Consider the following 24964-nt stretch of genomic DNA (forward strand, 5'->3'; position numbering starts at 1 on the left):
CCGGGCTCACACTAATATCTTCCTCATCAATCCGCAGTAACAACTCTCTGGAGGTTGTCCAGAAATGTCAGAGCGGGGATTAAAAAATGTCGAAATCACAACGGCAGAAATCGAGAGTTAAATTAAAAAAGCACTTTTTAAAATCACTTTCCTGGAGCTCCAACACGAGTCTCAAAGGTGTTGTAATACGACTCAGGAGATGTATTGTTCTACTACCTTTCTGTGTCAGAACATCTTTAAAAAAATGTGTTTCATTGCATCGATGTTAAAAAGACACATCTTTGGGTCTCTCTCCTGACCACCAGGGGGCGACTCCTCTGGTTATATAGAAGTCTACGCTTTATGTGTTAAAGCTGCCTTCTCTCTTCTGACCGCCAGGGGGCGACTCCTCTGGTTATATAGAAGTCTACGCTTTATGGGTTAAAGCTGCCTTCTCTCTTCTGACAGCCAGGGGGCGACTCCTCTCGTTGGGGGAGGGGCTTTTAGAGAGTCAGACTGATTTATTTTGGTATATTAAAAAAGCCTCTAAAAGCGCCTCCTCTAAATAAATGAAACTCTGTGCCTCGCCGTCAGACCGTGTGTTGCTCATGAGCTTCGGCCACTTAGCGGTTTGGTTGGCGCTCCGCTCTACGCTCACACCTTGTGACTCATCGAGCCGCTAAATGCAAAGCGAATGCATTATTATTATTATGTAGTATTTATGACGGCGTGTCATCTGTTCAGCTACAGTGTGTTTGTTAAATCTCTCCTCTGATTAACTGGCTTATCGCTCTCTAATTATAATTATTATCTCCTGAGGGGGATAATGGGATCGGTCCTGTGTGTGTGTGTGTGTGTGTGTGTGTCCAAAGCTAATATGGCATCCTGCTGCAACAAACTGTACATTTTTTTGTGTGCACTTAGGAAAAGGAAAGAGTAAAACGATATATTATTTATACATTTCACGCACCACGAACTACACCTATACGAGATCCCACTTTAGATCAAATGTTCCACCTCCGCGATTATTTAACCTTCGGAGCAATAACAAGGATTCTATTAAAAATGAGCTGCTCCGCTCGTGGTTATTGAGCCCCGATAAGATCGTGGATGGAAACACGTGGAGATTACGTTTTTTGCCATGAGCCGCTCCGAAATCCAGGTCATAGGTCTGAGTCTTATCTCCGGGAGAATAACGAGTCCAGTCTTGGAGGGTAGTCACGGAGATAAAGTCACCCCCCCATCCCCCGAAAACGAATCATTTTTCATCACGTTGCCACGTTGCTACTTGTCGTTTGACCCCCCCGACCGTTATTCAATAGACGTCTGCAGTATATTTGACTGGAGATGGAGGATTAATGGCCCCCGTCTGTATTCTGTACGATCACCACAGCAACATGCAGGGAAAGAAGTCAAAAACAGGAATTGTTAAGGTGAAGATCTGTTAGCAAAAAAACAATTTAAATGCAAAGATTTCCAGAAGAAAGTGGTAAATCTATGAGAAAAAAGCCAATTTTCTCCAAATATTCTATTGAAATGACAACAATTTGACTTTTAACCCAATTGCGTGACATAAAAGCAACAATCGAACAACAAACCAGCACACGACAACACGACTTCACGACACAAAAACATCGTCCGAGCGCAAAGCAGGAACTACTCACTTCGAGCACAACGCTCATAACCGCAGAGCCGGAACCCGGACCCTGAACGTGGCGTGGAGGACTTACTTGAGCACGTGTGTGGAGCCGTTGATCTGCGTGGCGGTGCAGGGGGCGCCGGACCCCAGGATGGACGACCGGCGGTACCTCTTCTTCCCGCAGCACAGGATGATGAGGAAGGCACGGCGGAAGGACTTGTTGAGGAAGGCGTAGAGGATGGGGTTCAGCATGGAGTTGATGTAGCCCAGCCACAGGCAGGCGGCCCACAGCTTGTCCGGCACCGTGTAGTCTATAAAGGGGTCCACCACGTTGGTGATGAAGAACGGCGCCCAGCACAGGCAGAAGCAACCCATGATGATGCACAGGGTCTTCGCCGCCTTGGTCTCGGTCCGCATGCGGTGGTTGCGCTGGTTGTCGGCGGAGTCCGTGCCGGCTCCGCCCGCCCGCTTCAGCATGCTGATCTGCAGGGCGTGGGCGCGGGCCGTGACGTAGATCCTCTGGTAGGCCAGCACCATGAGGACCAGCGGGATGTAGAAGGCCACCACGGAGCAGGTGAGGGCGTACGGCTTGTTCACCATGAAGACGCAGGACGTGGAGTTGGTGCCGTCGCTGTGGCGACGCTCTTCGATCTGGTGGAGGGGGAAAAGTCCCGTGAGAAGTCGGCGGCCGGACGGACAACCAGTGAAACGACGGTTCAGCTCAAAGTAACCATCGTGAGAAAAGAGAGACGGAAGAGCCTCGCGCCACCTTCTGCATTCAGATGTTGGAACGAGGTCCGTGTGGTGACCAAAAGAGGAAGAAATGCATTCTGGGAACAAATGGGCTATCATCATTATGAGGGGGTTAGTGCTTAAGGCCACTTTGACATCCATAAGGACTCGATGTCCCTTTGCCAGATACCCTTAACAACAGGCCCTTTGCCACAGGCCCTCTGCCAGTGGCCCTTTGCCAGAAGACCTTTGCCAGAGGCCTTTTACCAGAGGCCCTTTGCCAGTGGCCCTTTGACAGAGGCCTTTTGCCAGAGGCCCTCTGCCAGTGGCCCTTTGCCAGAAGACCTTTGCCAGAAGACCTTTGCCAGAGGCCTTTTACCAGAGGCCCTTTGCCACAGGCCCTCTGCCAGTGGCCCTTTGCCAAAAGACCTTTGCCAGAAGACCTTTGCCAGAGGCCTTTTACCAGAGGCCCTTTGCCAGTGGCCCTTTGACAGAGGCCTTTTGCCAGAGGCCCTCTGCCAGAAGAACTTTGCCATAGGTCCTTTGCCAGAAGACCTTTGCCAGAGGCCTTTTACCAGAGGCCCTTTGCCAGTGGCCCTTTGACAGAGGCCTTTTGCCAGACTTTGCCAGAGGCCTTTTACCAGAGGCCCTTTGCCAGTGGCCCTTTGACAGAGGCCTTTTGCCAGACATCCTTTGCCAGAGGCCTTTTACCAGAGGCCCTTTTACCAGAGGCCCTTTGCCAGAGGTCCTTTGCCAGAGGTCCTTTGCCAGTGGTGCTTTGACAGAGGCCCTTCGCCACAGGTCCTTTGCCACAGGCCCTTTGCCAGAGACCCTTTGCCATAGGTCCTTTGCCATAGGTCCTTTACCAGAGGCCCTTTCTCAGAGGCCCTTTGCCACAGGTCCTTTACCAGAGGCCTTTTGCCAGAGGCCTTTTACCACAGGTCCTTTGCCAGAGGACTGAATTGAATAAAGTCGCCCTGAAGCAGGTCAGCTGTCCAATCCCGCTAAAGACTCAGTCACATGACGTCCCATCTGAGTCACTGAGAGTTGGAATATCCTCACGACGCCCCGACTTGAAAACACCTCCAGACTCCACGGCATCCCACTTAAAGTCCGGCGGTCTCCTCAGGAGGCTCTCCACGTCTCCATTCATCACAGCGATGTCCCATCACAGTTTATTCTTTCCTCCACTATCATCTCATCTCTGTGGGGGGGGGGGGGGCGTCGGCTCAGGGCTACGAGATGAACCACGCAGGTATCCATTCGCATCGCTGCATGATGAAAGCCCGGCGTGTAGACGGAGCTTCTCTTTTATGAAGGGCCCGACTTTTTTAAAAGTGTTTCCATGTTAGCGTCAAGGTCACGGCCGCCGCTGCAGGAAAGCTCACGATAAGACGATAAAGAGGGAATAAATATCTATTTTTATCTGTACTTCATGCAGGTACAGTTGACAGAGCTCTCTCTCTCTCTCTCTCTCTCTCTCTCTCATGGTGTGTATAGTTATTTTCTGTATAATATGGATTTATTCCACTAAAGTCTTGCCAAAGGGCAGATTGGAAGCAGTTATTGTCACTCAGTCCCCCTTAAATCTTTTGAGCCATGAAACAAAATGCTTTTTTGGGAATCATCTCTGGAAAATCATATGGACGAAGCTCCAGTCGGGTGATAAATGATTAAATGATACCATCTTCACACCTTATTAAAGTAAACTGATTGTTAACATCGAAACTGTCATGTCTGTATTTTACATTTTGATTTCTGAAAATGTTATTGTGTGATTAAAAAGGAGAAGATCATTTATTTAGGCTATAAAAGGTTTTTTTAATCAGTTTGACTAACTTACATGTATGTTTCCTTCCACATGTATTTAGGAAAATGTCTATCGAGCGTATTCACTCACGTGACCACAACAAACTCTGGCGGCCATGTTGGGGTCCCACCACGGCATTGTTTTGCTTGCTTGTATGCGGCTCTTCCCTTAGAAATGACCATTATATCCTGAAAGAGACACGATTTCAGTTCAAAGCGGTGTGCCTTGTGATTATACTGTGCCTCACTGTTGGATGTGGGACTAATGATTCAGAATATGGGTTGTGGGCACGTTTCCATTGACACTCGTCAATATAACTCTAAATCAATCTCTCTCTTTTGCTTTTTCGCGGCGAAAAAATTTTTCACAATGTCTTTCACTTGCGCAAAAGGAACTGTGGATGGAAACTTGGGAGGAAGCCATGAACATGGCAACTCCGTGGGGCGATGTCTGCCTTTACTCTGTGATTCATTTCAAGGTAAAATAAAACACTGGCTCCATGGGAACAGCATCAGCACGGCCAGCCAAACAGTCACTGCTGGTCCTGAAGGAGCTGGAAGCGGCTTCATCAGACACTCGTCCTGGAGGCGGAGCTGTGCGACTACGGATCATATATGAACCCAGACACGGGGCGCTTGATGTTCCGACATTTGTGGTATTTCCACAACAAGTATAACGCAGAAATAGTTGTTAATGTCCCATGGTCGATAGCGGAAATGAAAACTGTTTTACAGGAATGTGACCGGGCTCTGTGCTGGTAACTAGGGGTAACTAGCGAATTAACCACAAAGTGTTGAGCGAGTGAAATCAGGTAAAAAAGCGTTGCAAATATTCAAATCCAACCGCTGAAATCTTTCTTTGGTAATGCAGAAGGACATGAGGTTGCTGGGCTCTCGCATAATCAAACAGCGGACACGATAGCCAGGTCAACTTCTTCTGACATTTAATAAGTGGACCCCAAGATGGCGCGATTGAGATTCTGACGTCACGTGAATACGCCCTATATTTGGTCCATTTGAGTTTTAATTGGATATCAGAAACAGTAAATTGTCGTAATTGTACAAAAAAAGATCTCAATACGTCATCTACATATTAATAAGTGCAAATAAACTCGTTAATGTGTTCCTCTGAAAATACTCAAATTAGCATGATGCGATATATGAAGTTAAATAAGAATCTGTCAAACATGTGAATGAATACGATAAGACTCTAACCATCAAAAGGTCTTTAACAGGGGTGTCATTTATATATCGGGACATCTAAATTAAATTAGGAGATTAACAGATTACGATGTCTGCTTTTGACTAATCTTCTAACTTCATCGAAAATTCTGTGAAGCTTTAAATCTGTCGTCTGAATAAATCTGAGATTTAAGAGAGAAATATAACTTCATAAGCAATTTTTCCAAAACTTGTTTAACCCTTGTGTTGCCTTAGGGTCATTTTGACCCGAATCAATATTACACCCTCCCCCCGCTTTAGGATTAATTTGACCCCATTCAATGTTTAATGTCGGTGTTCTTTCGGTAGTCAACAAACAAACATAAAGTGCCTCACACTTAAACTTGGAAAACAATATTAATTCTAATAATTTTCTGGAGGTTTTAATTGCTGGCGTCAAATTGAACCCAAAGGGTAAAATATGTTAGTAAATATAAAGGTAACAGGAGGGTGAAACATTGAATCGGGTCAAAAAGACCCAAAGGCGGGGGGAGGGTGTAATATTGATTCAGGTCAAAATGACCCTAAGGCAACACAAGGGTTAAAAGAAGATATTTTTACTTTGAAGTAAAATATCTTTTACTTTGAAGGGCAGCGCCGTCGTTTTGGTCTTAATAGATTTTCTTTAGTTGATCAAATATTAGTATTTTTATTTTTTACAATGTAAAAGCTGACGACGTCATAATGATAAATTAGATCAAAGTGCAAAAGTATTAGCATAGAAATATGCTCACAAAAAAAAGAAAAAGAAAAACTCTTTTTATTCAGGACCCCCCTCTTCATAATAATTCACTTTGGATGCATTCTTGTGTTCATAGCTGTAATTAGCCTCAACGTTGAACTGAAGTTGACCACGTGACCCCTGACCAATCAGAGCGGAGACAGCAGGAGCCAGCCACGAGTCGACGGCGGCGGGACTTGAACCCGCGGCTCCGGATTTCTGCTGGTTCTGTCCAGTGCTTTGAGCCAGAGCCGACCGGCTGCTCAGGGTATGGAACCGCTCTAATTGGACCCGAGGAGAACGGCGCGCGTGTGTGTGTGTGTGTGAGTGTGTGTGTGTGAGTGTGAGTGTGAGTGTGAGTGTGAGTGTGTGTGTGTGTGTGTGTGTGTGTGTGTTTCAAGTTTCAAGTTTCAAGTTTTTATTGTCACATCCCCTTTTATACAAGTATAATCGGTTCGTGAAATTCTTATGTGCAAAACACCCGACAGCAGTAGCAGACTAAAAAAAGAATAAGAATGAGAATAAACTATACAATATCCACACACAAAAAAGAAGAAAGTATTAACAATATATATATAAAACAGTGTAATAGAATATACATCATGACAATATATATATATACAACAATGTAATAAAATATACACTTTTTGAGACTATATATATATATATGTATATACATACAATATATATATACAATATATATATATATAAACAATGTAATAAAATATACACCATGGCCATAGATATTCACAGAATATGTTCTGGTGTGTAGTGTTAATGAGGGTCTCAGTCCTTGTTCAGCAGCCTGATGGCCTGACTGAAGAAGCTGTCCCTCAGTCTGTTTGTCGGCACTTGATACTGCGGTATCGCCTGCCTGACGGTAGAAGGGTGAACAGTTTGTGGCCGGGTGGTTATTGTCTTTCAGCATCCGTTTGGCCCTGGCCACGCACCGCTTGGTGTATATGTCCAGGATGGAGGAAGCTCACCTCCAACGATGTACTGTGCCGACCGCACCACCCTCTGTAGTGCCCTACGCTCCAGGGCGGTGCAGTTCCCGTACCAGTCGGTGATGCAACCTGTCAGAACACTCTCGATGGTACTGGTGTAGAATGTTCTGAGGATGCGGGGGGCCATGTTGAATTTCCTCAGTCGCCTAAGGAAATACAGGCGTTGTTGGGCCCTTTTCACCACGTGAGTGGTGTGCGTGGTCCATGTGAGGTCCTCGGAGATGTGCACGCCAAGGAACTTGAAGCTGCTGACCCTCTCTGCAACTCCGTCTATGGAGATGGGGTGTGCTCTCCTCTCCGCTTCCTGTAGTCCACGATCAGCTCCTTGGTCTTCTTGACGTTGAGGACGAGGCTGTTCTCCTGGCACCACTGTACCAGTGATCCAACCTCCTCCCTATAGGCTGTCTCGTCGTGCCGGTGATCAGCCCCAACACTGTTGTGTCGTCAGCAAACTTGATGATGACGTTGGAGCTGTGCATGGCCGTGCAGTCGTGGGTGTACAGGAGTAGAGGAGGGCTCAACACGCATCCCTGAGGGGCTCCCGTGTTGAGGGTCAGCGGCTCTGAGGTGGTACCGCCCATCCTCACCACCTGGCGGCGGCCCGACAGGAAGTCCAGTATCCAGCTGCACATGGTAGAGTGCAGGCCTGAACCTCTGAGCTTGGTGTCGAGCTTGGCGGGAACAATAGTGTTGAACGCTGAGCTGTAGTCCACAACCAGCATTCGCACCAAGTTCCTCCTCCAGGTGGGAAAGGGCGGTGTGAAGTGCCATGGCAATTGCGTCGTCGGTGGATCTGTTTTGACGATATGCAAATTGCCATGGGTCCAGCGTGGCAGGCAACATGGAACAAATGAAGTCCTTGACCAACCTCTCGAAGCATTTACTGACAATCGAGGTGAGGGCTACGGGTCTCCAGTCATTCAGGCAGGTTACCTTGGGGTGTTTGGGGACAGGCACAATGGTGGACATCTTGAAGCTCTCAGGAACAACAGCCTGGGACAGGGAGAGGTTGAAGATGTCTGCGAAGACTCCTGCCAACTGGTCTGCACATGCTCTGAGGGCGCGCCCCGGGATGTGGTCGGGACCTGCTGCCTTCCGGATGTCCACCCGCTTGAAGGCTCTGCGCACGTCGGCCTCTGAGATGATCAGCAGGCTGGTCTCCTCGGGCGGCGCTGCCTTCGGCGGGCTGCCGTTCACGTCGAACCGAGCAAAGAATGTATTTAGCTCGCCTGGGAGGGAGGTAGAGGAGTTCTCTTCACCGCTGGTTCTCCTCTGAAGTCCGTGATTGTCTGTAGCCCTTCCACACCTCTCACGTCATGGCTCTTGAGCTTCTCCTCCACCTTGTTCCTGAACTCCCGCTTGGCAGAGCCGATGGTCTTCTGGAGGTCGTGGCGGCTCTTTGTATTCGCCATATTCCCGAGTCAAAGGCGGTGTTACGCGTCGGAGTGCAGCCGAACATCGCCATTTATCCACGGTTTCTGGTTGGGATAAATCCGAACCGACTTGGTAGGAACAACGTCATCTATGCATTTCTTGATGAACCCGGTGACTGAGGACGCGTACTCACTGGCGTTGTTGTCCGGCGACCCTGAACATATCCCAGTCCGCACGTTCAAAACAGTCCTGTAGCATAGACTCGATTGGTCCGACCAGCGTTGCACTTCCTTCACAGCGATTGGTTGCTGCTTAAGCCTCTGCCTGTAGGCGGGAGTAGTTGGATGGGCGGTGGTCCGATTTGCGAGCGGTGGGCGGAGGGCTTATCCACAACAAACTCTGGCAGTGTTGGGGTCCCCCCAACATTCGTGCTTGCTTTTATGTGTTGGTAGAACCTGGAGAACGATTTCAGTTCAAAGCGGTGTGCCTTGTGATTATACTGTGCCTCACTGTTGGATGTGGGACTAATGATTCAGAATATGGGTTTATCAGCTCAACAAGACAGGCTGTTACTTCAACTTGTCATGCATCTACTTGACTTCACTCGGCGTCTGAGCGTTACGACTGTTCTCATGTGTTTCTGTTGCTACATCGGGTTGTGGGCACGTTTCCATTGACACACTCGTCAATAATCTCTTTTTTTTTTTTGCCGGCGAAAAATCACTTGCGCAAAAGGAACTGTGGATGGAAACTTGGGAGGAAGCCATGAACATGGCAACTCCGTGATGTCTGCCTTTACTCTGTGATTCATTTCAAGGTAAAATAAAACACTGGCTCCATGGGAACAGCATCAACACGGCCAGCCAGTCACTGCTGGTCCTGAAGGAGCTGGGCGGCTTCATCAGACACTCGTCCTGGGCGGAGCTGTGCGACTCGGATCATATATGAACCCAGACACGGGCGCGATGTTCCGACATTTGTGGTATTTCACAACAAGTATAACGCAGAAATAGTTGTTAATGTCCCATGGTGATGGCGGAAATGAAAACTGTTTTACAGGAATGTGACCGGGCTCTGTGCTGGTAACTAGGGTAACTTATTAACCACAAAGTGTACATTTGGTAGTGAAATCAGGTAAAAAAGCGTTGCAATTCAAATCCCCGCTGAAATCTTTCTTTGGTAATGCAGAAGGACATGAGGTTGCTGGGCTCTCGCATAATCAAACAGCGGACACGCCAGGTCAACTTCTTCTGACATTTAATAAGTGGACCCCAAGATGGCGCGATTGAGATTCTGACGATCGTGAATCGCCTATATTTGGTCCATTTGAGTTTTAATTGGATATCGAAACAGTAAACATGATGCGATATATGAAGTTAAATAAGAATCTGTCAAACATGTGAATGAATCGATAAGACTCTAACCATCAAAAGGTCTTTAACAGGGGTGTCATTTATATATCGGGACATCTAAATTAAATTAGGAGATTAACAGATTACGATGTCTGCTATTGACTAATCTTCTAACTTCATCGAAAATTCTGTGAAGCTTTAAATCTGTCGTCTGAATAAATCTGAGATTTAAGAGAAATATAACTTCATAAGCAATTTTCCAAAACTTGTTTAACCCTTGTGTTGCCTTAGGGTCATTTTGATTAGGATTAATTTGACCCCATTCAATGTTTAATGTCGGTGTTCTTTCCAACAAACAAACATAAGTGCCTCACACTTAAACTTGGAAACAATTAATTCTAATAATTTTCTGGAGGTTTTAATTGCTGGCGTCAAATTGAACCCAAAGGGTAAAATATGTTAGTAAATATAAAGGTAACAGGAGGGTGAAACATTGAATCGGGTCAAAAAGACCCAAAGGCGGGGGGAGGGTGTAATATTGATTCAGGTCAACATGACCCTAAGGCAACAAGATATTTTACTTTGAAATATCTTTTACAATAGATTTTCTTTAGTTGATCAAATATTAGTATTTTATTTTTACAATGTAAAAGCTGACGACGTCATAATGATAAATTAGATCAAAGTGCAAAAGTATTAGCATAGAAATATGCTCACAAAAAAAAGAAAAAGAAAAACTCTTTTTATTCAGGACCCCCCTCTTCATAATAATTCACTTTGGATGCATTCTTGTGTTCATAGCTGTAATTAGCCTCAACGTTGAACTGAAGTTGACCACGTGACCCCTGACCAATCAGAGCGGAGACAGCAGGAGCCAGCCACGAGTCGACGGCGGCGGGACTTGAACCCGCGGCTCCGGTGGGCTCCGGAGTTCTGCTGGTTCTGTCCAGTGCTTTGAGCCAGAGCCGACCGGCTGCTCAGGGTATGGAAACCGCTCTAGATGGACCGAGGAGAACGCGTGTGTGTGTGTGTGAGTGTGTGTGTGTGAGTGTGAGTGTGAGTGTGAGTGTGTGTGTGTGTGTGTGTGTGTGTGTGTGTGTGTGTGTGTATGTGTGTGTGTGTGTGTGTGCCAGCCGGTCCTTCTGGTGACGGTCAGCTCGGCAGTAACTTTAGCTGGCGTACAGATGAAGGCAGGAAAGGGCGAGCGAGTTAAATGGGGGCTGGGGAAGTCAGCCTCTCTCTCTCTCTCTCTGTCCCTCTCTATCTCTCTCTCTCTCTCTCTCTCTGTCCCTCTCTCTCTCTCTGTCCCTCTCTATCTCTCTCTCTCTCTCGTCCTCTGGCCCTTTGAATCAACAACAGTTCGGCCCAGTGGATTTCTCCCACTCCATTGTTCATTTGAAAGGATATTTCCTGGGATGCTCGAGGGGAATAAAGTCTCCGATAGTTTAAATACCTTCAACCGACATGTTCCCCATTTCACATTGATCCGGAAGATTCTCTCTCTCTCTCTCTCTCTCAACTCAACGAACCTCACTTGCACAAGACCCTCTCAGCACTGACTCATCTGTGAACACTTGAAATGGAGAAAGAGCTCGACTCCCGTGTCCGCGGTGTCGGCGCCCCCACCCCCCCCCCCCCCGACCTTCTGTTTTGATGACGTTGCCGGGGCAACGCGGGAAGCGTTTACGCCTGCACAAAACTCTCTCAGGCGAAGAATTTCATCTCAGACGACTCTTCACTTCCCCCGCCGGAGTTTCATAATCGCATCAACTTTTCATTTTCTAAAACTATATATTTAACAACCTCCGTCCCCGCATATAGAAGCAGCTGCTCGGTGAATCACCCCCCACACCGAGGCCCTCACCAGGTGGTCGATGCCGATGCTGTTCCAGCCCTGCATGATGGGCAGGAAGGAGATGAAGGCGGGAATCACCCAGCAGCTGCCGATCATCAGAGCCACGCGCATGGGCGTCATCTTGTTCTGGTACACCAGCGGCTGGCAGCAGATAGCGTAGTACCTGCAGAGGAGAGGGGAACCAATCAGATCCCACCACGCCAGATGGAGACATGGAGAACGTTTCAACTTGTTGCGGAGCAGGATGACGTAATGGGGAAATTAAAAGATTTTAAGAAGGAAGGAAATAGTCAGAGAAGTAATACTCAAATAACAATAATTTTAAAATATTAACGTCCTGTAGGTGTTTTTTTTAGATTTATTATATTGACAAGAGCTGTCAAAACAGAAATTACGAATAAAAGATAAACTTGTTTATTCAATAAAATTGCAAATATTTAGCAATTGTTTTTTTTGGACCACTAAAATGTGCAACCAGACCGATAACTGAGGAGGGAATTGTTTCCTGCTGTCACTCAGTCCCTCTTTTCATTTTTAACGAGATGCTTTTTGGCAAGACCAGAGGGCGTTTGCTGCCGGTGCATTTAAAGAAAAAATGCAAACCATCAATAACTAATTCCCCCCCCCCCCCCAATCAGTCTCTCATCCACTAGATCTGCCTGTGTTCTCAACAATCAGCACTTCTGTCATTTTAATTGGCCCGATCAATGGCTGTGTGTGTGTGTGTTTTCTATGCATCATGAGGACCAACAGTTGTAACCTACAGAGTGAGGACATGTTAGGAAAGGGAGGAAATCTTGTTTTCATGTTTTATTACTTTCACTTTTTCTACACGAAGAGGAAATTAGGAATAGGAAAGAAGTAGAGAAACAGGAACCAGAGGAAGGAAGGGAAGGATAACAAAACAGAATGAGTTTTAAAAGAGAGAGAGAGAGAGAGAGAGCGAGGGAGAGATTATTCTCAAAAAAAGAAGAAGGGTAAATGACGGATGCTGCATTGCTTAGTGTTGCAATTCCTCAAGATCTGCAATTTAACCTGGTCTGATCAATGGTTGTGTGTGTGTTTTAAATGCATACATTAACACACACACACACACACACACATAAGCAAGTATTAGTCTGTGTGTGTGTGTTTGTGTGTGTGTGTGTTTGTGTGAGCATGTTATCAAACAATGCAGCAGGAAGCTGTCGGGCGGCGATACGATGCTGGCTCTGAAACGCATGAATGGAATGGCACTGGAGAGAGAGGAATACTGTGAATGAGAGCCGGGGGGTGAAATGAGAGGAAGAAGAGATAGACGGAAGAGAGAGGATGAAAAAAAGACGACAAAAAAAGGGAATCGAGGGGAAAAGAGGAAGAGGATACGAGGAATAGAAAAGAAGAAGTCGAGGAACAAGAAACAGAGGAAGGAAAGGGTGGAAAGGGAGGATGAAAAAACAGAATGAGTGTCAGAAGATAGGAGAGAGAGGAGAGAGTGAGAGGAGAGAGAGAGAGAGGAGAGAGAGAGGAGAGAGAGAGAGGAGAGAGAGAGGGAAAGAGGAGAGAGAGAGAGAGGAGAGAGAGAGAGAGAGGAGAGAGGAGAGAGGAGAGAGAGATTATTCCACCAAAAAAAATGACAGATCCTGTCTTGCAATTCCTCAACATTTACAATTTAACCTGGTCTGATCATGGTTGTGTGTGTGTGTGTGTGTGTCTTACATGCATCATGAGGACCAACAGTTGTTATCCTACACAGTGAGGACATGTTAGGAAAGTGAGGAGATATTTTTGTTTTAGGAAGTGTTTTATGACTTTCACTTTTTCTGTAACGCAATGGTTCCGTTTTAATATATTCATGATGTCATTATGTAAAGCAACTTTATTTTCCCGGCCTCTTACACTCGTAGATAATCTTTTCAACAAGGAAGTCGCTACTTATAACAATATAAATGGTCTCGTCCAAACAAATAGGACTGAACTAATAGGAGCTGGAGGGAGCTGTCCATCAGGTCCACTCCAACGCAGCGTTGGTCTCATCAGGCACATGAGTGGAAACACCTGGACAACAGCTGGACAACAGCTGGCCTACGGGGGCTCGACCTGGTGCGTTAGTCTCTCTTTTAAAAGCATATTCATTATTTAAAACTCAGCGTGAATGCACATATGAATATAACAATTGTCCATGAGGAATTGTTTTTCTCGATGTCTTTTCCAGGCCTGGAAATAACCATTTTACAATTCCAGGACTTTTCCAGGTTTCCCATGACCGTACGAACCCTGTAACAATCCATCCGGCCTGGCTGAGGTTCTAAGTCGTCGTCTCCAGAGCAGCTCGGTGTGCCTCGCCCTCTCTCTCCTTCAGAGGGTTGGCTGCTCTGCAGCAACAGTATTCATCCACTTCATCCCCATCGTGAGTCTCGGTTGGTACGTGGCTCCTGTCTTACCTCATTACCCTGCTGGCGGTGCGTGGCATTTCACAGCCATCGGTAATTTGCAGAGGGCTGTGTGTACTGTGTGTGTACTGTGTGTGTACTGTGTGTGGTCGGCATGCGGCATTTAAAAAAAAGAAGAGAAAAGGTCGAGAGGCCCTTTTCGGTTTGAATGGACCAAACGGATGAAAGGTCGCAAATAGATTCTTTAAGAGTCTCCAACACAAGTGTGGACCCTTTGTGTTCCTATTCAGACAACGCACACAATGGGAAAAGGGCTTTTGTGTACTCTGCTCCTCATCCTGGAACATGTTGCAGAATAATTTAAAACTCAAAGAACTGATAACACTTGATGCTTCTAAATATGAAATGAAAGAAATGGAGGCAGGTTCCTAAAAAATAGTCAATGTTTAATAAATTAACTTGGTTTTGTCATTTTCTCTTAACTTTTAGTTTCTTTTAATTTGTTGTTTTGTGTGTTTTTTTTTTGTAGCTATGTGTTTCTTGTGTCTCTGCCTGTCTTGTCCAGGTCACCCTCGAAAAATAGATTTTTAAAGGAAATATTTTTTAGAGGGCAATTCTTTAAATGTAAAAATTAATTGGGGGTACTTTTTATAATTGGGGGTACTAATATATATACTTATTTAGGCTTCCAAGCAATTGTCTTACAAATGGCAAAAATAAGAGTATTAGGTAATAATAAGAGTATTAGGTAATAATAAGAGTATTAGGTAATAATAAGAGTATTAGGCAGCAGTCTACAGATTCAAAGTGTTTTCTTAGATTTTTTTAGCAAAGACAAACAGAAAACATAAATCAGACGATCATGTTCAATTGTATTATTATTTCTTTGTGGTTATTTATTTTTATTACATTTTATAAACAACTATGAACAATTATCATTTATTGCTTAGTTTTCTTACAATTAAAAATTCGATTTATTGATTTGTTTGGTGTACCTACCTAGTACAGGCAGTACAGATAGGACACACACAACAAGGAACAAAAACCAAACACTTATAAATTATCAAGATTAGTGATATCAGGGTCCGAATTATAGTTCTTAGGGGCAGTTTTGCCCTTTGCCCTGGTGTATTTCCGACGCTGTCTCAATGGGATTCACCTGGTTCAATAAAGGTTTAATAATACAAATTTAAAAATGCATACTTGTGTTGGAGACTCCGGGGGGATTGTCTGAATGTCTCTTTGTGCATCAGTCCCAGAAGCTTAAATACTTCCAAACAGCCAATAGTACGCATTGATGCACAAAGGGACACACACACACACACACACTCACACACACACACGAACTTGGGGAAGATTAGAAGCAGACGCGGCGCGGTTGAACGACGGCGTGTCTTGACCGCGAGCGCTTTAAACGGCCCGTTTCCTTTTTGATCTACAAAACATTTCACTCTTGTTTATTTCTGACGTTTTCATTCGGACATTATTTACACGGACGCGTTCCACGTTCCACGTTCACGGGCCGCTGCCGCCGCCGGGACATCGGCTTCGGTCTTCACCTCCCAAACAAAGCTGCTTTTGTACAAATAGAACAAACTATCACACAACTATCACCTGCACCATCAACGGGAAACTCGACTTTTTGGTGGATTCTGTTCTCCCGGATGGAAATGTTGACCTTTCTGAATGCTGACGTGAGTCGGACAGCTGGGTTATTTCAGCAGAGATCATAAAAAACATTGATAAACTCACTAAAATGTGCAAGATATCCAGAAAAATAAGAGTCTGTCAGCTCCTTTCGCAGCAGAGAGCAAATCAGGAGCACGAGGGTTCACAGTCAGGACGTCACCGCCACTTTAAATACGTGTGGGTGAAAGAAAGAAATATCTTTTTGTGGTTTTAAGAAGTTAGTTTTTATTCTCTGGGATTGCTTCAGACACATTTAGAGCCAGGTGGACGCAATCAGCGGCGCTTCAGGAGGGACGAGCGGCGGCGCTCTGGATGTCGGTTGTAAGTAATTAAGAACCCGGTGGGGTCAGAGAGGTCGTCTCCAGTGACGCGTGTCATGTACTTCATTACACTGACCAAACAGCCATCGGCACCCCTCCCCCTCTCAGGAGACTTTAATCGACGCAGACGGGCTCGTTTTATAACGGCGTCGATACGACAAGCGGCCGAGTCCCGAGAGGGAAACGCTGAATAAAAGCATCGGAGAGAAGAGGCCGAGGATAAAAGCATCGGAGAGAGGAGGACGTCTCCCTGGAGTCGTTACGCTCCTTCGCTGCTCTTCTCTCTCGTTGTGGTATCATTTATATTCCCTCCGGACTTTGATCTCTTTCTCCTTTTCTTTTTCAACATACAGCTTTGCTCCTCTATATCAACACAAGTCTTTGTCACACAGTAAAGTCACCCTGCATGGCCAGTGTTCACACTCCGTATGATCCCCACTGTATCTTGGTTTATGCCATGATTTGCGTTTTTATTTTTATTTTAGTGCCGCCTTCGATAATCAGCCTCTCTGGCTCATGTCGTTTTATGTTGATTGGTTTGCATTGTCCCTGTAGGATAAACAGCAGTAAAAATTCATGTTTAAAAAGGGCTGTTCACTTGTTGGGACTAGCAAGGACCTGGAGAGAGAAAAAAATATACAGATTTAAAGACTCCTCTTTCTCAATGTAAGTCAAGTATTGTTGGGTCCAATGGCGTGAGCAATATGCCAGGATGTAACTTTTTTTTAAATTAACTTTTTTAAGTCCGGCACATTTCCTGGAGGCCCGGAGACAAAAAGGATCACTCGAAGCCTGACGTGACGGAGTCTCGTGTGATCGGATGATCACGTGATCTCGTGAGAATCCAGACATTGTGCCGGCGTGACCGAAAAACCAACTGGCAATGAACATGCTCTCCACTCTGTAAAGCAATCCAGACTTAAACTGTGGTTTTGGGTTTCAAATTTGTTTAAAAAAAGAAATAAACAAATATAAATGTTGTAGGAAATTTGTTATGAAAATGGAGATTCCTTTTTTATTTAATTTATACCCTTTAAAACATATTTTTATGGGGTTGTTCTAATGTGCCGCTTATTTTATTTAATTCATTTAAAATAGTTATATAAAAAAAAGTAACTTGCTTTGACATCCGGCTGTAATAAAGAAGAGTTCATCCAAATATGAGTCCGTCCCGTGATAATTAAACTCTTTGTGTAATTATCTCTCTTCTCCGTCTACCTCGCGACAGTCTGATCGTCTCTGAGCGTGCTCAGTGAGCGCCTCTTTGCATCGGAGCGTCCTCATCCTCTGCGTATTTTTAGTCTCAATTCGTTTCCATTCTTCAGCCCTTTTCAGCTGACGGTGAATGAGATGTGTTCATGCTGCAGCTGTTCACTTACGTCCTATATATTCTCACTTTCTCTCTGTTTCTTCTCCATTTCCCCCTCTTTTCTCCTGCTTTTCCTTCTCTTTCTCCGTCGCGTACACAAGTTTGTGTTGTCTTTCAGCCAAGTTCTTTCTCTCTGCGCTTTCAGCCTGTTCAGCCTCAGTATTGTTAGTTAAAGCAGCTACGGTGACCTCTGACCTCCCCTGTGGGACACCTGAGCCGCGGTTATTGTCCCAAGTATTGTCCTGCTAAAATAAGCCAAAGTCAATTTTTCAAAGAGATGTAAAATTTCACCAGAGTCCAGATTAAAAAAACGAGGATTTAATGAAGGAAAATTAGTCATGGTTTTCTACTCTGCCCTCCGTCAAGTAGCAACTACATGGAACTGTGATTAAAAAAACGATTAAAACCAATAAATCACCGTACCAGATCTGAGGCAGCAAAACGAGCATGCGAGCTACTCTACATGACATAAATCAAATGAATGGGTCTCCAACGCCCTGTGGTTAAAACGACACAGTTAATCGATGGTGGTTATTAGAGCCCGAACGCGTACAACCCTGAAGAAGCAGCTGCTCGCTACGCAAACAGGGAAGCTGGAACGCAACCAAACGCTACAAGGAATGGGGAAAAAAACCTACGTGACTACACTACTGTTCAAAAGTTTGGGGTCACCCAGACAATTTGGTGTTTTCCATGAAAACTCACACTTTTATTTATCAAATTAATTGCAAATTGAATATAAAATATAGTCAAGACATTGATAAGGTTATAAATTATGATTTATATTGTAAATATTAATGTTGTTCTTCTTGTGGCTCAAAGGAAGGACAGTTTTATAGCTTCTATCAGCAGCATAACTGTTTTCAGCTGCGCTCACATAAAAAGGGTTTACAAGGGTTTTCTACCCCTCTGTTTGTCTTCTAAGGCGATAACACAACGTACCATTAGAACACTGGAGATGGGCCTCTACACACCTCTGTAGAGACTTCATTAAACACCAGAGAATAGTCATCTACACATTAACTATGTAGAGAGTGTATTTATGATTAATTTAATGTTATCTTCATTGAAAAAAAATGTGCTTTCATTTGAAAAATAAGGACATTCCTAAGTGACTCCAAACTTTCGAAAAGTAGTGTAAATGTAGGTGAAGTGCTAAAGTTTGAGTGAGTAAAAAGTCGTAATGGGCTATTTACCATATTTAATTATAATTTTTTTTCTGAACGACAGCACAACGCTAATACACTTAGTGCCTTAAAAATCTGATTTGTTTAATTCTGTTACACCCGTATTAAATATTCTCGTAAAAAATCACATTAGTGGGCAATTTGACCGTTTGAATTTCCTCCGCAGCTAAAACTGATTAAAATCTGCTTCCGCCACCGGGAGTAAGACGATCCCCGTGCGGTGGCCGTGGTTGTTTATGCCACGTTGTGTTTCCGTAACGCTCCGTCAGCGTTTATTTTGTTGGGTCGGGACGTATTTTCAACTCCAAGTGACAGTATTTGACAGCGGTAAGAAATAAATAAATTTTACTGGAAATGTTTGTCTCTTTTTTGTTGTTTTTGTTGTTTTTCCTCTAAATTCTTTCACGTTATGTATTTAAAAAGGATTCTCATCGTTTCCTCCTGTGTTTATTCTCTTTTCTCCTCCAGTGATGCGGTCGACAGATGCTTCCTTTTAGAGCTTCATTATAATAATATATCGGGGGGTAATGTGCTTGTTTTCTTCTTCCGTGGTCGGTTATTTTCTTGTTTTGCTTTTTTTCGAGGCGTTTTATTCAGAAGGCTGGAAGCAAATGAACGGCATCAGCAGCATTCCTGAGGTTCACTTAACCTCTTCCTCCAAAAGCATAAACATGTCGGAAGGGATTCTTTTTTTCTATCATCGTTTCACTCACTGTAGAGCGGTACCTTCTCTGAATGTTGAGCCATGAGTGAGTCCAGCACCGTTAATTAATACGATATTGATCCCCTAACACAGAGAACTCACAGTATGTGTTTGTCTTTCTCATTGGAGGTAACTGAAATTAAATTTAAAGGACTCAGGCTATGAGGGGTTTTGAAAGACGTTTTTTTCCAGTTTTTTCCACTTTTAACGGATACCACGTTAACCTCATTTTTCAGCGGGGTCCGATAAGACTTCAACATGTGGTTAACGTGACGCGAGTAGCGTGAGGACTTTGAGTTACTATTTGGTTTGTTTGAGGCAACAAAACTACTACGTTTTGGAAAAGAAGGTAGGAGTCCTGGACGGATCCTGGAGGAACACCTTCATCAAGGTTGCTGAGGTGAAGCTACACACTTGAGCACCTTCTAGAATAGCAATACTTCCCAACTTTATCAATTGCTTTGCTCCAATAGTCTCAAATCGTCCCCAATCGTCTAAAATAGTCTAAAATAGTCCCCAATAGTCTAAAATAGTCCCCAATAGTCTCAAATAGTCCCCAATAGTCCCCAATAGTTCCCAATAGTCCCCTATAGTCTCCAATAGTCCCCTATAGTCTCCAATAGTCCCAAATAGTCTCCAATAGTCTTCAATAGTTCCCAATAGTCTCCAATAGTCCCCTATCGTCCCCAATAGTCTCCAATAGTTCCCAATAGTCTCCAATAGTCCCCAATAGTCTCCAATAGTTCCCAATAGTCTCCAATAGTCCCCTATAGTCCCCAATACTCTCCAATAGTTCCCAATAGTCTCCAATAGTCCACTATAGTCTCCAATAGTCTCCCATAGTTCATAAAAGTCTCCAATAGTCCCCTATAGTCTCCAATAGTCTCCCATAGTTCATAAAAGTCTCCAATAGTCCCCTATAGTCTCCAATAGTCTCAAATAGTCCCCAATAGTCTCAAATAGTCCCCAATAGTCTCCAATAGTCTCCCATAGTTCATAAAAGTCTCCAATAGTCCCCTATAGTCTCCAATAGTCCCCAATAGTCTCAAATAGTCCCCAATAGTCCCCAATAGTCTCAAATAGTCCCCAATAGTTCCCAATAGTCTCCAATAGTCTCCAATAGTTCCCAATAGTCCCCAGTAGTCTCCAATAGTCCCATATAGTCCCCTATAGTCTCCAATAGTCCCCAATAGTCTCCAATAGTCTCCAATAGTTCCCAATAGTCCCCAGTAGTCTCCAATAGTCCCCTATAGTCCCATATAGTCTCCAATAGTCCCCTATAGTCTCCAATAGTCTCCCATAGTTCATAAAAGTCTCCAATAGTCTCCCATAGTTCATAAAAGTCTCCAATAGTCCCCTATAGTCTCCAATAGTCCCCAATAGTCTCAAATAGTCCCCAATAGTTCCCAATAGTCTCCAATAGTCTCCAATAGTTCCCAATAGTCCCCAGTAGTCTCCAATAGTCCCCTATAGTCCCCTATAGTCTCCAATAGTCCCCAATAGTCTCCAATAGTCTCCAATAGTTCCCAATAGTCCCCAGTAGTCTCCAATAGTCCCCTATAGTCCCATATAGTCTCCAATAGTCCCCTATAGTCTCCAATAGTCTCCCATAGTTCATAAAAGTCTCCAATAGTCCCCAATAATCTCCAATAGTCTCCAATAGTTCCCAATAGTCCCCAGTAGTCTCCAATAGTCCCCTATAGTCCCATATAGTCTCCAATAGTCCCCTATAGTCTCCAATAGTCTCCCATAGTTCATAAAAGTCTCCAATAGTCCCCAATAATCTCCAATAGTCTCCAATAGTCTCCAATAGTCTGAATGAACGGTCTATAAATACAGACCTGGTTCTCGGAGTCCAGCTCCTCTCTCCCGAGGCCCTTAACCCTTGTGTTGCCTTCGGGTCATTTTGACCCGAATCAATATTACACCCTCCACCCGCCTTTGACCCGATTCAATGTTTCACCCTCCTGTTACCTTTATATTTACTAACATATTTTACCCTTTGGGTTCAATTTGATGCCAACAATTCAAACCTCCAGAAAATTATTAGAATTAATATTGTTTTCCAAGTTTAAGTGTGAGGCACTTTATGTTTGTTTGTTGACTACCGAAAGAACACCGACATTAAACATTAAATGGGGTCAAATTAATCCTAAGGCGGGGGGAGGGTGTAATATTGATTCGGGTCAAAATGACCCGAAGGCAACACAAGGGTTAACCTCTGCTGTTCCTCTGGAGGGACTCAGCTCCTCTCATTAGCGTGTTTGCCCTGACTCCGGCCTCGGGGTCAGAACCGCCCCTCGGGCCTCCTCTCCTGGGAGGAGCCGAGTCCTGGTCCTGAACATGGCTCTTTAACATCTGGACAGACCAGCAGCCTGAGAGGCTGAGGCTCAGTTAGAGGACCTGGGTCAATAAATGATGCATACTTTACAATGTTGCCGACGGTGTTTTTTCCTAAAAGGCGCTCATTTTCATTCCATTAATTTCAGTGCGGTGGGAAACACAATTAGCAGTCTGTTGGAAACTTTGCTGAAGTTTTAGAAATCATACAAGAGTAAAATCCCCGTTTGGGGGCCGGTTGGCGTCTGGACCCGGTCACTTTTCTTTGTGACCCGCTTTGAGTTCGGAGGAATGATAATTGATGATGTCGATCACCTTGGCCACCGTGGGCTTTCGGCTGCACACTGTATGAGCATGAAAGACATGTATGTATCTCAGTGGGCGTGAGCATCGTGATGTCACCCATTGGACTGCTGTGATGAAGCCAGCTGTCAATCACAGTAGCCCCGCCCTAAAGCATACCCTGCTTTGGTCTGTTTGACTCTGAATGACCATCATTTAGAGACCATAAACTCATGTTTATATGTTTACTGAGGGAATGCATCAAGAGAGAAGTAGAGTCACTATATAAACTTCTATGCAACCAGAGGAGTCGCCCCCTGGTGGTCAGGAGAGAGAATGCAGCTTTAACACATGAAGCATAGACTTCTATACAACCAGAGGAGACACCCCCTGGTGGTCAGAAGACAGAATGCAGCTTTAACACATAAAGCATAGACTTCTATACAACCAGAGGAGTCGCCCCCTGGTGGTCAGGAGAGAGAATGCAGCTTTAACACATGAAGCATAGACTTCTATACAACCAGAGGAGTCACCCTGGTGGTCAGGAGAGAGAATGCAGCTTTAACACATGAAGTATAGACTTCTATACAACCAGAGGAGTCGCCCCCTGGTGGTCAGGAGAGAGAATGCAGCTTTAACACATGAAGCATAGACTTCTATACAACCAGAGGAGTCGCCCCCTGGTGGTCAGGAGAGAGAATGCAGCTTTAACACATGAAGCATAGACTTCTATACAACCAGAGGAGTCACCCTGGTGGTCAGGAGAGAGAATGCAGCTTTAACACATGAAGCATAGACTTCTATACAACCAGAGGAGACGCACCCTGGTGGTCAGAAGAGAGAATGCAGCTTTAACACATAAAGCGTAGACTTCTATACAACCAGAGGAGTCGCCCCCTGGTGGTCAGGAGAGAGAATGCAGCTTTAACACATGAACAGAGAGGTTGGTCTACCCCTCTGGTTGATAACACTTTTTGGAAAGGCCCCTAATGCTTCCTGGTTTAACGAGGCCGCAAAATAATTTATTATTTTATTGCCGCGCTCTAAATCCATAACTCTTTGTTCGCGTGTCACCGTGACGACGTTTATATCTCTGCCTGCCGGATTAACTCCTAAACCGAGAAGAAGTTATGGATCCGAGTTCCGGTAATAAAACAAATCCCGTTCCGAATCTGCCAAAAACTTTCTGTTAATCTGGAGTGAATTTGCATTGTGGGTGCTTGAATGTTTCTGTTGGGTATTTAATATGACATCACACACACACACACACACACATGAATCTGGGCTTTACTTTCATACATTTAGCTGAAACTGACTGGCAGCTTCATTACGGTGGCGTCTCCTCCTGAAGTTTAACTCTAACCTTCATGCTCGTCTTCTCACGTTTAACACAACCACACATGATGAAGACTCTCCGGTAGCCGGTGATCACAGCTGGAGGCTTTCTTCACTCCGGTGATGACATTTTGTTACAGCTGAAGAGTCTTTTCTTGAATGATCTCATTACTCCACCACCGCGTTAATGAGGACGGAGCGTGTGTGTGTGTGTGTGTGTGTTTATTGCTCTGGAGAGGCTAACTGGTCACAAGCTTTTTTAATTTGTATCTCTTTAATTAGAGCAAACATTGTATTCATTAGACTTCTTAAATACTTTAACTTTGCTCTCTAGTGCGTTATTTATCCAGAGAGTATCTATTTTATTTGTTTAGGAAACCTTTAGTTGTGTTTTTAGAGATAGTGAGACCTGAACCCGGCTGTGTGGCTCAGTTTATTGAATTCACTTCATGATTGCTTAAAAAAGAAATAAAAAAGAATAAGTGGTAAAAAAAAAGAATATGCTCAAATAATGAGATGAAATAGAAGATAAATAACTGAAATAAAACAAAACAGTCGGCAAAGAAAAAAAATTTGCAAAGACTGAAAGATAAAATCTCTTTGATTTTTTTTTCAAAATAAGAGCATTTGGAACACAAACATAATATATCTATATATGAATGCATCCTACATACGTAATTACTCCTTTGTGAGTTACGGAGTCTAGATGCTGAGGGTCCATCACTAAATGAGGGGCCACAGAGGGGCCAGCATTGTCTCTGCATCCAGCGACGGTGACCCCAGACTTATTGGACCTTAACGGTTCTGAAGATTATATTCAGGAATACATATTTCATGAACTCTGACTTTCAGAATTTCTAATATAGAAACTTTTCCTCAGTGTTTCTGGTTCTTCATTTTCACGATGTTACAGTTTAAGGGGAAAACAGAAGCGCAGCGCATCAGAGTCACTGGACACGTCACTGTAGGGGCATGACATCAAACACACACACACACACACACACACACACTCTCTCGCTCACACTCACACACTCTCTCGCTCACACACACACACTCTCTCTCACACTCACACACTCTCTCCCTCACACACACACACTCACACACTCTCTCGCTCACACACACACACTCACACTCTCTCTCTCACACATACACACTCTCACACTCACACACACACACACTCTCTCCCTCACTCACACACTCTCTCCCTCACACACACACTCACACACTCTCTCGCTCACACACACACACTCTCTCTCACACACACACACACTCTTTCTCACACACACACACTCTCTCCCTCACTCACACACACACACATATACACTCTCACTCCCCCCCCCCCCCCCCCCCTCACCTGTCCAGGGCGATGCAGCACAGGTGCATGATGGAGGCGGTGGTGAGCAGCACACACACACACACACACACTCCCCCCCCCCCCTCACCTGTCCAGGGCGATGCAGCACAGGTGCATGATGGGCGGTGGTGAGCAGCACACACACACACACACACTCCCCCCCCCCCCTCACCTGTCCAGGGCGATGCAGCACAGGTGCATGATGGAGGTGGTGGTGAGCAGCACACACACACACACACACACTCCCCCCCCCCCCCTCACCTGTCCAGGGCGATGCAGCACAGGTGCATGATGGAGGCGGTGGTGAGCAGCACGTCCAGCGAG

General features: G+C 44.8%; 1 protein-coding gene across 1 annotated transcript in view; it reads right to left on the bottom strand.

The window, feature by feature from the left end:
• Positions 1-1705: 1705 nt before the first annotated feature.
• Positions 1706-24964, bottom strand: part of htr4 (5-hydroxytryptamine receptor 4) — a 68319-nt gene continuing 45060 nt past the window's right edge. Inside the window, exons 4-6 of the mRNA XM_056439331.1 lie at positions 24902-24964; positions 11699-11852; positions 1706-2269 (exon numbers count right to left, since the gene is read on the bottom strand). The exon at positions 24902-24964 is cut by the window's right edge and continues 138 nt beyond it. Of these exons, the coding sequence (XP_056295306.1) occupies positions 1706-2269; positions 11699-11852; positions 24902-24964 (781 nt within the window). The remainder of the gene's footprint in view (positions 2270-11698; positions 11853-24901) is intronic.

Source organism: Pseudoliparis swirei, chromosome 19, assembly GCF_029220125.1.
Source record: "Pseudoliparis swirei isolate HS2019 ecotype Mariana Trench chromosome 19, NWPU_hadal_v1, whole genome shotgun sequence".
Lineage (NCBI taxonomy): Eukaryota > Metazoa > Chordata > Actinopteri > Perciformes > Liparidae > Pseudoliparis > Pseudoliparis swirei.